This window comes from Oncorhynchus mykiss, chromosome 17 (assembly GCF_013265735.2).
Source record: "Oncorhynchus mykiss isolate Arlee chromosome 17, USDA_OmykA_1.1, whole genome shotgun sequence".
Lineage (NCBI taxonomy): Eukaryota > Metazoa > Chordata > Actinopteri > Salmoniformes > Salmonidae > Oncorhynchus > Oncorhynchus mykiss.
In genome coordinates, this window is record NC_048581.1 from 2,190,162 (window position 1) to 2,204,312 (window position 14,151).

At 39.3% G+C, this 14,151-nt stretch overlaps 1 protein-coding gene across 1 annotated transcript; it reads left to right on the forward strand.

The window, feature by feature from the left end:
- The first annotated feature begins 857 nt into the window (after positions 1–857).
- Positions 858–9,587, forward strand: LOC110493359 (zinc finger protein 135-like). The gene is made up of 2 exons (XM_021567625.2): positions 858–899; positions 7,535–9,587. Exon 2 carries the CDS (start codon positions 7,570–7,572, stop codon positions 8,431–8,433), a length of 864 nt encoding a protein of 287 aa, XP_021423300.2. The 5' UTR covers positions 858–899; positions 7,535–7,569; the 3' UTR covers positions 8,434–9,587.
- Positions 9,588–14,151: the final 4,564 nt, after the last annotated feature.

Sequence of the window (14,151 nt, forward strand, 5' to 3'; positions counted from 1 at the left end):
ATGCTGTCTCAATAAACGTGAAGGAGGAAGATGTTTTGGGAGTGAAAGAAGAGGAGACAGAATTTCAGATTAACACCCGTGAGTACTGTCTTAAACAGGGGCACAAACTATGCAGTTGTTGAAGGGGGGCATTCTACTGAAGTTCTACACTTGAACATGTCGTTCAGTACTGTAGGAATTGTTAGTTCAATCTGCCATTGGTACATATGTTTTTGGGAGATTTAAATTAGATTTATTGAATTAGATTTTTTAAAGTGCACTTCATCTAATATAAAATGCAATATTGCTGCGTAATTTCTACTTAAAATATCAAAGCGACACAAAAGTTACCATTTTACATTTGCATCACACAATATTTTATAAAATCAAGATGAAAGTGGCCATTTTAGGCCCTTTTTAGACATATTCATGCATCATGTAGTAAGACTCTGTGATTGCAATAGAAGATCATAAGTTTACCATCTGTTTGATGTTCTTGTTCACACAGGAGAGAGACATGACTATCGTGGATCCTCTGGGGAGCCTCAACAACATCCTGATGCTGATGAGGCAGAGAAGAGTCTCTCCAGATCAGAACACCAGATGGTACAGATTGGTCTTTTCTAGCATACAGCTTGCTCTCTCTGGGTCTGGGATGGGTTTCTGTAAAGCACTTCATGACAACAGTCGACATAAGCATTCATAATGATATGTGTCTGTGTCCCCTCTTTATGATTACCAGGACAACTCTAGCCCTTCCTCCCTCCCGGAGTCCCTATGTCATGCCTCTCCCGGTAGCACCTTACTGCTGGGTATGAAGAGGTTGTCTGTGCTGCTGGTGGACTGCAGGAAAACAACAGGGCTGAGTGGAACTGTGAGAGGAGGAGAAGAGAAGAAAGGATCAGATTTGACTCATCAAAGTAAGTGCTTTAGTTTAGTTTGAACAAATACAACAGATCTGCCCACTGGTATCTGTTACCAGGACAACCAGCAGAGTTCTGTTAGTTGACAGGAAGATAGACTGGTGGATATGGATGTTATGAATATCATAACACTGAAAAAGGATTCTGCCAATGAAAAGAGAGAAACCAATAGACCATATAAAACCTTGATGAAAGTTAGCTTTAGAGAGGAACCAATAGACCATATAAAACCTTGATGAAAGTTCGCTTTAGAGAGAAACCAATAGACCATATAAAACCTTGATGAAAGTTAGCTTTAGAGAGAAACCAATAGACCATATAAAACCTTGATGAAAGTTAGCTTTAGAGAGAAACCAATAGACCATATAAAACCTTGATGAAAGTTAGCTTCAGAGAGAAACCAATAGACCATATAAAACCTTGATGAAAGTTAGATTTAGAGAGAAACCAATAGACTATATAAAACCTTGATGAAAGTTAGCTTTAGAGAGAAACCAATAGACCATATAAAACCTTGATGAAAGTTAGCTTTAGAGAGAAACCAATAGACCATATAAAACCTTGATGAAAGTTAGCTTTAGAGAGAAACCAATAGACCATATAAAACCTTGATGAAAGTTCGCTTTAGAGAGAAAGTTTCAAGATGATCTGATGTAAGGTGCTTGTTTTACAAAAACATTTTCGCAAAATATGATGGATGTTACATTGCCTGTCCCAGTCAACCCCCCTATCTTTACAAGACTCTAGAACAGGCAAATTAAACTCCAGACACTTCAATGTGGTCTGCATTGCTTCATTCTTGCTGCTGGTGATTCTCTGATCCACCTCTACGCAGACGACACCATTCTGTATACTTCTGGCCCTTCTTTGGACGCTGTGTTAACTACCCTCCAGATGAGCTTCAATGCCATTCAACTATCCTTCCGTGGCCTCCGACTGCTCTTAAATACAAGTAAATGCGTGCTCTTCAACCAATCGCTGCCAGCACCTGCCCGCCCGTCCAGCATCACTACTCTGGACGGCTCTGACTTAGAATACGTGGACAACTATAAATACCTAGGTGTCTGGTTAGACTGTAAACTCTCCTTCCAAACTCACATCAAACATCTCCAATCCAAAATGTAATCTAGAATTTGCTTCCTATTTCGCAAACAAAGCCTCCTACACTCACGCTGCCAAACATACCCTCCTCATAAAACTGACCATCCTACCGATCCTCGACTTCGGCGATGTCATTTACAAAAGAGCCTCCAACACTCCACTCAACAAATTTCATGATGTCTATCACAGTGCCAGCCGTTTTGTCACCAAAGACCCATATACTACCCACCACTGCGACCTGTACGCTCTCGTTGGTTGGACCTCGCTTCATACTCGTCGCCAAACCCACTGGCTCCAGGTCATCTACAAGTCTCTGCTAGGTAAAGCCCACCTTATCTCAGCTCGCTGGTCACCATAGCAGCACCCACCCATAGCAGGCGCTCCAGCAGGTATTTCTCACTAGTGTCCCCCAAAGCCAATTCTTCCATTGGCCGCCTCTCCTTCCAGTTCTCTGCTGCCAATGACTGGAACGAACTACAAAAATCACTGAAACTGGAGACACTTATCTCCCTCACTAGCTTTAAGCGCCAGCTGTCAGAGCAGCTCACAGATCACCTGTACATAGCCCATCTGTAAATAGCCCAAACAACTACCTCATCCCCTACTGTATTTATTTATTTATCTTGCTCCTTTGCACCCCAGTATTTCTACTTTGCACATTCATCTGCAGCACATCTACCATTCCAGTGTTTAATTGCTAGACTGTATGTCCTTCGCCAGCATGGCCTATTTATTGCCTTTACCTCCCTTATCTCACCTCATTTGCACACATTTTATATAGACTTGTTTTTCTACTGTATTATTGACTGTATGTTTGTTTACTCCATGTGTAACTCTGTGTTGTTGTATGTGTCGAACTGCTTTGCTTTATCTTGGCCAGGTCGCAGTTGTAAATGAGAACTTGTTCTCAACTTGCGTACCTGGTAAAATAAAATTTAAAAAAATTAAAATTAACATCTGATCTACAGAACTTGTTAAAAATTGCAAATATATATATTTAAAACAAGCTCCGTAAGATTTTTCTAAAAGCCATGAAATATGATTAAATGAAAAGCGTTTCTATCTATATATAATAGCTACAGTACACTATACCTAGATTCTTCAAATATTATGGAGTCTTAAAGGAGGACTGTAGCATCTACTGATGAAACATTATGGAGTCTTAAAGGAGGACTGTAGCATCTAATGATGAAACATTATGGAGTCTTAAAGGAGGACTGTAGCATCTAATGATGAAACATTATGGAGTCTTAAAGGAGGACTGTAGCATCTAATGATTAAACATTATGAGGTCTTAAAGGAGGACTGTAGCATCTAATGATGAAACATTATGGAGTCTTAAAGGAGGACTGTAGCATCTACAGATGAAACATTATGGAGTCTTAAAGGAGGACTGTAGCATCTACAGATGAAACATTATGGAGTCTTAAAGGAGGACTGTAGCATCTAATGATGAAACATTATGGAGTATTAAAGGAGGACTGTACCATCTGATGATGAAACATTATGGAGTCTTAAAGGAGGACTGTACCATCTGATGATGAAACATTATGGAGTCTTAAAGGAGGACTGTACCATCTAATGATGAAACATTATGGAGTCTTAAAGGAGGACTGTACCATCTGATGATGAAACATTATGGAGTCTTAAAGGAGGACTGTACCATCTGATGATGAAACATTATGGAGTCTTAAAGGAGGACTGTACCATCTGATGATGAAACATTATGGAGTCTTAAAGGAGGACTGTACCATCTGATGATGAAACATTATGGAGTCTTAAAGGAGGACTGTAGCATCTAATGATGAAACATTATGGAGTATTAAAGGAGGACTGTAGCATCTGATGATGAAACATTATGGAGTCTTAAAGGAGGACTGTAGCATCTAATGAAACATGGAGTCTTAAAGGAGGACTGTACCATCTAATGATGAAACATTATGGAGTCTTAAAGGAGGACTGTACCATCTAATTATGAAACATTATGGAGTCTTAAAGGAGGACTGTACCATCTGATGATGAAACATTATGGAGTCTTAAAGGAGGACTGTACCATCTGATGATGAAACATTATGGAGTCTTAAAGGAGGACTGTAGCATCTAATGAAACATGGAGTCTTAAAGGAGGACTGTACCATCTAATGATGAAACATTATGGAGTCTTAAAGGAGGACTGTACCATCTAATTATGAAACATTATGGAGTCTTAAAGGAGGACTGTAGCATCTAATGATGAAACATGATGGAGTCTTAAAGGAGGACTGTACCATCTAATTATGAAACATTATGGAGTCTTAAAGGAGGACTGTAGCATCTAATGATGAAACATTATGGAGTCTTAAAGGAGGACTGTAGCATCTAATGATGAAACATTATGGAGTCTTAAAGGAGGACAGTAGCATCTAATGATGAAACATTATGGAGTCTTAAAGGAGGACTGTAGCATCTAATGATGAAACATTATGGAGTCTTAAAGGAGGACTGTAGCATCTAATGATGAAACATTATGGAGTCTTAAAGGAGGACTGTAGCATCTAATGATGAAACATAATGGAGTCTTAAAGGAGGACTGTAGCATCTAATGATGAAACATTATGGAGTCTTAAAGGAGGACTGTAGCATCTAATGATGAAACATTATGGAGTCTTAAAGGAGGACTGTAGCATCTAATGATGAAACATTATGGAGTCTTAAAGGAGGACTGTAGCATCTAGTGATGAAACATTATGGAGTCTTAAAGGAGGACTGTAGCATCTAATGATGAAACATTATGGAGTCTTAAAGGAGGACTGTAGCATCTAATGATGAAACATTATGGAGTCTTAAAGGAGGACTGTACCATCTGATGATGAAACATTATGGAGTCTTAAAGGAGGACTGTAGCATCTAATGAAACATGGAGTCTTAAAGGAGGACTGTAGCATCTAATGATGAAACATTATGGAGTCTTAAAGGAGGACTGTAGCATCTAGTGATGAAACATTATGGAGTCTTAAAGGAGGACTGTAGCATCTAATGATGAAACATTATGGAGTCTTAAAGGAGGAATGTAGCATCTAATGATGAAACATTATGGAGTCTTACAGGAGGACTGTAGCATCTAATGATGAAACATTATGGAGTCTTAAAGGAGGACTGTAGCATCTAATGATGAAACATTATGGAGTCTTAAAGGAGGACTGTAGCACCTAATGATGAAACATTATGGAGTCTTAGAGGAGGACTGTAGCATCTAATGATGAAACATTATGGAGTCTTAAAGGAGGACTGTAGCACCTAATGATGAAACATTATGGAGTCTTAAAGGAGGACTGTAGCATCTAATGATGAACATTATGGAGTCTGAAAGGAGGACTGTAGCACCTAATGATCTTATAGGAGGAATTTTACTACTTGCCGTCGTGGGGATTCGAACCGGAGACCTTTCGGTTACTGGCCCAACATTCTTATTAACCGCTAGTCTACAAATGTTACATATGTTCCAACTTCAATTCATTATTTCTCAATTATGCTTTAAAGGAGAAGTTTCCAGAATCTAGAATATCAATATTAACATAATCACTAGTTAACTACACATAGTTGTACTGCGTTGCATATAATCAATGTGGTGCCTGGTATTTTATCATCGAATCACAGCCTACTTCGCCAAACGGGTGGTGATTTAACAAAAGCGCATTCGCTTTTGGGCCGCCTGGCTCATTGCGAACTGTGTAAAGACCATTTCTTTGTCTGACTGAGTGGTGGTAGGCAGCAGCAGGCTCGTAAGCATTCATTCAAACAGCACTTTTCTGCGTTTGCCAGCAGCTCTTCGCAATGCTTGAAGCACAGCGCTGTTTATGATTTCAAGCCTATCAACTCCTGAGATTAGGCTGGCAATACTAAAGTGCCTATTAGAACATCCAATAGTCAAAGGTATATGAAATACAAACGGTATAGAGAGAAATAGTCTCATAATTCCTATAATAACTACAACCTAAAACTTCTTACCTGGGAATATTGAAGACTCATGTTAAAAGGAACCACCAGCTTTCATATGTTCTCATGTTCTGAGCAAGGAACTTAAACGTTAGCTTTCTTACATGGCACATATTGCACTTTTACTTTCTTCTCCAACACTTTATTTTTGCATTATTTAAACCAAATTGAACACGTTTCATTATTTATTTGAGACTAAATATTAAGTTAAAATAAAAGTGTTCATTCAGTATTGTTGTAATTGTTACAAATATATATATATATATATATATATATATATAAATTGGCCAATTAATCGGTATTGACTTTTTTTTGGTCCTCCAATAATCGGTACCTGCGTTAAAAAATCATAATCGTTCGACCTCTACTTTACATCCAGAATATTTTGTTCAGTAGAGTTACTATCAGATGTGCTATATATAGTTACTATCAGATGTGCTATATATAGTTACTATCAGATGTGCTATATATAGTTACTATCAGATGTGCTATATATAGTTACTATTAGATGTGCTATATAGAGTTACTATCAGATGTGCTATATAGAGTTACTACCAGATGTGCTATATAGAGTTACTATTAGATGTGCTATATAGAGTTACTATCAGATGTGCTATATAGAGTTACTATCAGATGTGCTATATATATATATATATATATATATATATATATATATATATATAGTTACTATCAGATGTGCTATATATAGTTACTATCAGATGTGCTATATAGAGTTACTATCAGATGTGCTATATATAGTTACTATCAGATGTGCTATATAGAGTTACTATCAGATGTGCTATATAGAGTTACTATCAGATGTGCTATATATAGTTACTATCAGATGTGCTATATATAGTTACTATCAGATGTGCTATATATATATATATATATATATATGTCATAGTGAATTCATGACATGTGACTGACCAAGCCCTTTCAGACTTTATAATATGGCTATATATATAGATGTACTGTATATAGTTACTAACAGTTTTAGGACATTTCCCCAAAATATTTCACCTAATTTTTTTACTTTACCCAAAATGTCATGACTTCAGTGACAGTCAAAGTGTTGAAAATGTGTTGACGTCTAAATGAATTGGGCCATTTAAATAGCGTGTCGAATCCCTTCGACGTAAATACATGTTTTTGATTTTCACATAAAATTACTAATTTACTTATTTAGGTTCAAGGAAGTGTGTAGGTCGCATTCTGTACATACAACTATTCATACAACTCTGAAGGTTTTTTATTCAGAACCACCTGCTCGATAGGAATCCAGCGACGTCTGTGTCTTCAGTGTCCTAGAACTGTTTTTTTTTTTTGTGTTCTGACTTGTAAAAACAGAATTAATAAAATAAGTAATGTAAACATATTATCAGTAATTACCAGGAAGCTCTACAACATAATTTGTTTTAAAATCACAACAAGATTGTTAATACTGGCTATAGGTTATTGAGGGATCTGATTAGGATTTTCCCTCGTTGCAAGGCTGTTTTATCATGTGGAGGTTTCATTCAGGTCTATTTAAATAAACAATCTGTTTTTGGCAGGAGAGAGACCAGACTCGGAGGAACCAGAGCCAGATATGTCCAAACCAGCAAGACGACACCAGTGCTCCCAGTGTGGAAAGGGTTTTAACCAGAAAGGACACCTGAACCAACATGAGAAAATACACACGGGGGAGAAGCCTTACCACTGCTCTCAGTGTGGAACGGGTTGTAACGGGTTAAGGGACCTGAAACAACATGAGAGAATACACACAGGGGAGAAGCCTTACCTCTGCTCCCAGTGTGGAAAGAGTTTTACCCTGTTATGTAACCTGAAAACACACGAGAGAATACACACAGGGGAGAAGCCTTACCACTGCTCTCAGTGTGGAAAGAGTTTTAACCAGAAAGGACACCTGAAGCAACATGGGAGAATACACACATGGGAGAAGCCTTACCACTGTTCCCAGTTTGGAACAGGTTGTAACCAGTTAAGGGACCTGAAACGACCTGAGAGATTACACAAAGGTGAGAAGCCTTACCATTGCTCCCGGTGTGGAAAGAGTTTTACAACAATAGGGACACTGAAAATTCACGAGAGAATACATACAGGAGAAAAGCCGTACCATTGCTCCCAGTGTGGAAAGAGTTTTACAACATTATGGAGCCTGAAAATACACGAGAGAATGCATACAGGAGAAAAGCCGTACCACTGCTCCAAGTGTGGAAAGCGTTTTACCCACTTAAGTAATCAGAAAAAACATGAGAGAATACACACAGGGGAGAAGCCTTACCGCTGCTCCCAGTGTGGAAAGAGATTTAGCGAGTTAGGAAGCCTGATGGCTCATGAGCGAATACACACAGGGGAGAAGCCTTACAAATGCTCAGACTGTGGGAAGACATATTACTCATCACAGTCACTTAAAAGACATGTGAGAGTCCACACAGGGGAGAAAACATGAATTGAATATGGAGTATGTCAGTTTGAAAAAAGAGTAGATCAGATTCCTTGTGCTTAAATGGTCAGATAATCAAGTGATATTTGGATGTGATGCATTTGCTCCATTGTTGACATTTGCATTGTCCCACTGATGATTTAATGAAATGAAATGTATCACTGACTCTAATGTAAAATGTTAATTGTATGTGTCCACATATCTGAGTATGTGACTAACCTTGTTAAACTGTCCAATTATAATCTCCTGTTCCTGGGAGTATCATCCTGCGTTGCAAACCAGCTGCACCTGCATCCTTGTCTCAATGAAGACTTGTTTGTTTTACTTTCCTGGGGTCATTTACAAGCCTCCCACTGGTTGAATTAACTTTGTTTCCACGTCATTTCAACAAAACAAATCCACGTGATAGTGTTTGATTTATGTGATTTAAACTTTGAAATGCGTTTGTCAGAACCAACCTTCTGGACATGTGTAGTATTTAAGAAATCGGGGACTCGCTGATCTCTCTCTGCCTCTCTCTCTCTCTGTCCCCATCTCTCTCTCTCTCTCTCTCTCCCTGATTCACCAAAGGTTTTTGTTCTCTACAGTTTAACATAAACAGTATTTCCCTCCTGTCTAAAAACATACTTTTGGATTATAAACATGTCAATAAAAAAAGATTACTAAAGTAGCCAATGTACCTTGTCATATACATCATAACCCAGGGGTGGTCAAATTGTTGTTAGAATGTCATATACATCATAACCCAGGGGTGGTCAAATTGTTGTTAGAATGTCATACACATCATAACCCAGGGGTGGTCAAATTGTTGTTAGAATGTCATACACATCATAACCCAAGGGTGGTCAAATTGTTGTTAGAATGTCATATACATCATAACCCAGGGGTGGTTAAAATTGTTGTTAGAATGTCATATACATCATAACCCAGGGGTGGTCAAATTGTTGTTAGAATGTCATATACATCATAACCCAGGGGTGGTTAAAATTGTTGTTAGAATGTCATATACATCATAACCCAGGGGTGGTCAAATTGTTGTTAGAATGTCATATACATCATAACCCAGGGGTGGTCAAATTGTTGTTAGAATGTCATATACATCATAACCCAGGGGTGGTCAAATTGTTGTTAGAATGTCATATACATCACATAACAAATGTATATTAAATAACTATTATATACATTAACAATATTGTTTTGTCTAAGATTTTTACGAATGATCTTTGAAAGAGATAAAGGGTCCTGAAAAAGGGGAAGTTTCTTTATTTTGCTGAGTGTCATATTGAGATGCAAACTCAAATATAAATAGATGGAAACTATATCTGACCCAGTACTGCTGTCTTCTTCTCTACATCCCATAGCCATGTGTGTGATGTGGATACTTTTGTTTTTACAGTAGATTTGAGAAAACTCTCGGCGTGCCCCTGATTTAACCCCGTGCAATAAAAGGTTATTAATGGGGTAAAATTACCTTTTTTTTCACAGTAGATTTGTTTAAGACTACCAAGAAAACTCTCGGCGTGCCCCTGATTTAGCCCCCCTGCAGTAAAAGGTTATTAATGGGGTAAAATTACCTTTTTTTTTGTTTTGTGTTCTATATCCTGCCAATCATTTATTCCTTCATAAACAGAAAACATGTGTTGTCATGTGTGCTCTCTCTCCGGCCTCTTGGTCGTCTGGCTGCTCATTATGGTGCACACCTGTCATCATCGTTACGCACACCTGCTCGTCATCAGACTCACCTGGACTCCATTACCTCCCTGATTACCTTCTCTCTCTCTCTTTCTCTCTCTCTCTCTCTCTCTATATATATATATATATATACATACATGATATCATTCTGCCATGGAGGCATAGACTACTTTGTAGTTAACATTTAATTGACAAGGTTTTTGGGAAAGCTTTTCTATCAACCAGAAGATGGTTGTCATTAGCATCATCGCTAACAGCTACACATAGTGGATCATTAGCATCATCGCTAACAGCTACAAATAGTGGTAGACAAATGCACTCAGACAAGGGCATTTCTGGGCTGTTTCCTCTTCAGAAACTTGAAGGAAAATAACGATAACTTGCAGGCAGAGGGTTTAGAATAGTATCAATTTTGGTTAAGGGTTTGTCAGTGAGCATTTCACAGTAAGGTCTACACTTGTTGTATTCAGCATTTCACAGTAAAGTCTACACTTGTTGTATTCAGCATTTCACAGTAAGGTCTACACTTGTTGTATTCAGCATTTCACAGTAAAGTCTACCTACACTTGTTGTATTCAGCATTTCACAGTAAGGTCTACACTTGTTGTATTCAGCATTTCACAGTAAGGTCTACACTTGTTGTATTCAGCATTTCACAGTAAGGTCTACACTTGTTGTATTCAGCATTTCACAGTAAGGTCTACACTTGTTGTATTCAGCATTTCACAGTAAAGTCTACCTACACTAGTTGTATTGATGTGACAAATAACATTTGATTTGAACTAAATATGGGGTATGTCAGTTTCAATGTTACGGTCTTTGATTACATTTTTCAAACTCAGGCTGTGTGTGTTTATCTCCGTCATTCCTTGGTCTTTCCTTGTGGTCCTGTGGCTCAGTTGGTAGAGTATGGTTCTTGTAAAACCAGGGTAGTGGGTTTGATTCCTGGTACTACCCGTATGTAAAGTGTTTGCACACATGACTGCAAATCACTTTGGATAAAAGTGTCTGCTAAATGGCAGATATATACACTGATTATACCAAACATTTGGAACACCTTCCTAATATGGAGTTGGACCCTCCCCTTTCTCCCTCAGAACAGCTTCAATTCGTTGGGGCATGGACTCTACAAGGTGTCGATAGCTTTCCACAGTAATGCTTGCCCATGTTGACTCCAATGCTTCCCACAATTTTGGGTGTCCTTTGGGTGCAGTGGAGGCTCCTCAGAGGAGGAAGGGGAGCACCAACCTCCTCAGTGATTTTCAGAAAAATAAAAATTGTAATACATTTCAAAAGTGGTCCTTTTTAGATAAAACTATACTAAATATAATCACGTCACAAAATAATTGATTAAAACATACTATTTTGCGTCTTCTACTGGGTACATTGACTTCAATACAAAACCTAGGAGGTTTATGGTTCTCAAGGCTTCCATAGACTTACACAGTAATAATGACAACTTCCGGAGGATGTCCTCCAACCTATCAGAGCTCTTGCAGCATGAACTGATATGTTGTCCAACCAATGAAAGGATCAGAGAAGTCAAGGTAAGCTTTTGGTTTTACTAATTTATTGCCACGGGACCCACCAATGTAAATGCTAAACTGCTTACTGACTGTACACTAACGTTACTGCATGATTGTAGCAGGTTTACTAATGCGTTAGTTCTATTAGCTCTGTTGACTATGATGTTATTTTAGCTAATATGGTTGACAACAATAATAAGCTGTGTGTTTCAGTCATGATATGGTTTGGCTTGGAAAGTTTTTTTTGCCTGGTCTCATACAGCTGATGTGTTGTGCATTGAAGTCCAGAAGCGAAGGGAAAAGGTGAGAGGAGGAGAGAAGGAATACAACGTGGCTGTAATGAAAGTGAACTGTGTTTACACGTGATCAGGGGTGTATTCATTCCCGCCGATTCTATTGACAAACGTTACTTAAACGAAACAAAACCGGAACGAACATACCTGAATTTGTCCAATAGAATCTCTTGTTTGAAACTGTTTGACTAAGGGTTACACCCTATATTTCAGCTAGATGCAAGGCGGAATGGACATTTTTCTCTCGACCAGTGTGCATATACAGTATATCACAAAAGTGAGTACACCCCTCACATTTTTGTAAATATTTGAGTATATCTTTTCATGTGACAACACTGAAGAAATGACACTTTGCTACAATGTAAAGTAGTGAGTGTACAGCTTGTATAACAGTGTAAATTTGCTGTCCCCTCAAAATAACTCAACACACAGCCATTAATGTATAAACCACTGGCAACAAAGGTGAGTACACCCCTAAGTGAAAATTTCCAAATTGGGCCCAATTAGCCATTTTCCCTCCCTGGTGTCATGTGACTCGTTAGTGTTACAAGGTCTCAGGTGTGAATGGGGAGCAGGTGTGTTAAATTTGGTGTCATCGCTCTCACACTCCCTCATACTGACTGGTCACTGGAAGTTCAACATGGCACCTCATGGCAGAGGTCTCTCTGAGGATCTGAAAAAAATAATTGTTACTCTACATAAAGATGGCCTGGGCTATAAGAAGATTGCCAAGACCCTGAAACTGAGCTGCAGCACGGTGGCCAAGACCATACAGTGGTTTAACTGGACAGGTTCCACTCAGAACAGGCCTCGCCATGGTCGACCAAAGAGGTTGAGTTCACGTGCTCAGCGTCATATCCAGAGGTTGTCTTTGGGAAATAGACGTATGAGTGCTGCCAGCATTGCTGCAGAGGTTGAAGGGGTGGGGGGTCAGCCTGTTCATGCTCAGACCATACGCCGTACACTGCATCAAATTGGTCTGCATGGCTGTCGTACCAGAAGAAAGCCTCTTCTAAAGATGATGCACAAGAAAGCCCGCAAACAGTTTGCTGAAGACAAGCAGACTAAGGACATGGATTACTGGAACCATGTCCTGTGGTCTGATGAGACCAAGATAAACTTATATGGTTCAGATGGTGTCAAGCGTGTGTGGCGGCAACCGGGTGAGGTTGCCTACAGTCAAGCGTAGTGGTGGAAGTGTCATGGTCTGGGGCTGCATGAGTGCTGCTGGCACTGGGGAGCCACAGTTCATTGAGGGAACCATGAATGCCAACATGTACTGTGACATACTGAACCAGAGCAGGATCCCCTCCCTTCGGAGACTGGGCCGCAGGGCAGTATTCCAACATGATAACGACCCCAAACACACCTTCAAGATGACCACTGCCTTGCTAAAGAAGCTGAGGGTAAAGGTGATGGACTGGCCAAGCATGTCTCCAGACCTAAACCCTATTGAGCATCTGTGGGGCATCCTCAAACGGAAGGTGGAGGAGTGCAAGGTCTCTAACATCCACCAGCTCCGTGATGTCGTCATGGAGGAGTGGAAGAGGACTCCAGTGGCAACCTGTGAAGCTCTGGTGAACTCCATGCCCAAGAGGGTTAAGGCAGTGCTGGAAAATGATGGCCACACAAAATATTGACACTTTGGGCCCAATTTGGACGTTTTCACTTACGGGTGTACTCACTTTTGTTGCCAGTGGTTTAGACATTAATGGCTGTGTGTTGAGTTATTTTGAGGGGACAGCAAATTTACACTGTTATACAAGCTGTACACTCACTACTTTACGTTGTAGCAAAGTGTCATTTCTTCAGTGTTGTCACATGAAAAGATATACTCAAATATTTACAAAACTGTTTAAAAACACTTTTGCGATATACTGCATGTTTTAAACTTTCATTCATAGGCTAGGTTGTAGCTACCTCATGATGGGTATAGGGGAAATGTTAGTATCATGTAGTGGTCTAAACCTATCGCTGTTACATTGAACTGGGTGAATGGAATATGAATGACAGTCATGCAATATGGTGTAATAAAAATAAGGCCATGCTCATGATAAACAAAATGGTCCTCCCTCATCTTAAACGGCACTGACCACCACTGTTTGGGTGGTGGACCATTCTTGGTACACATGGGAAACTGTTTAGCTAAAAAATCCAGCACTGTTGCAGTTCTTGACACAAACCGGAGCACCTGGCTCCTACTACCATACCCC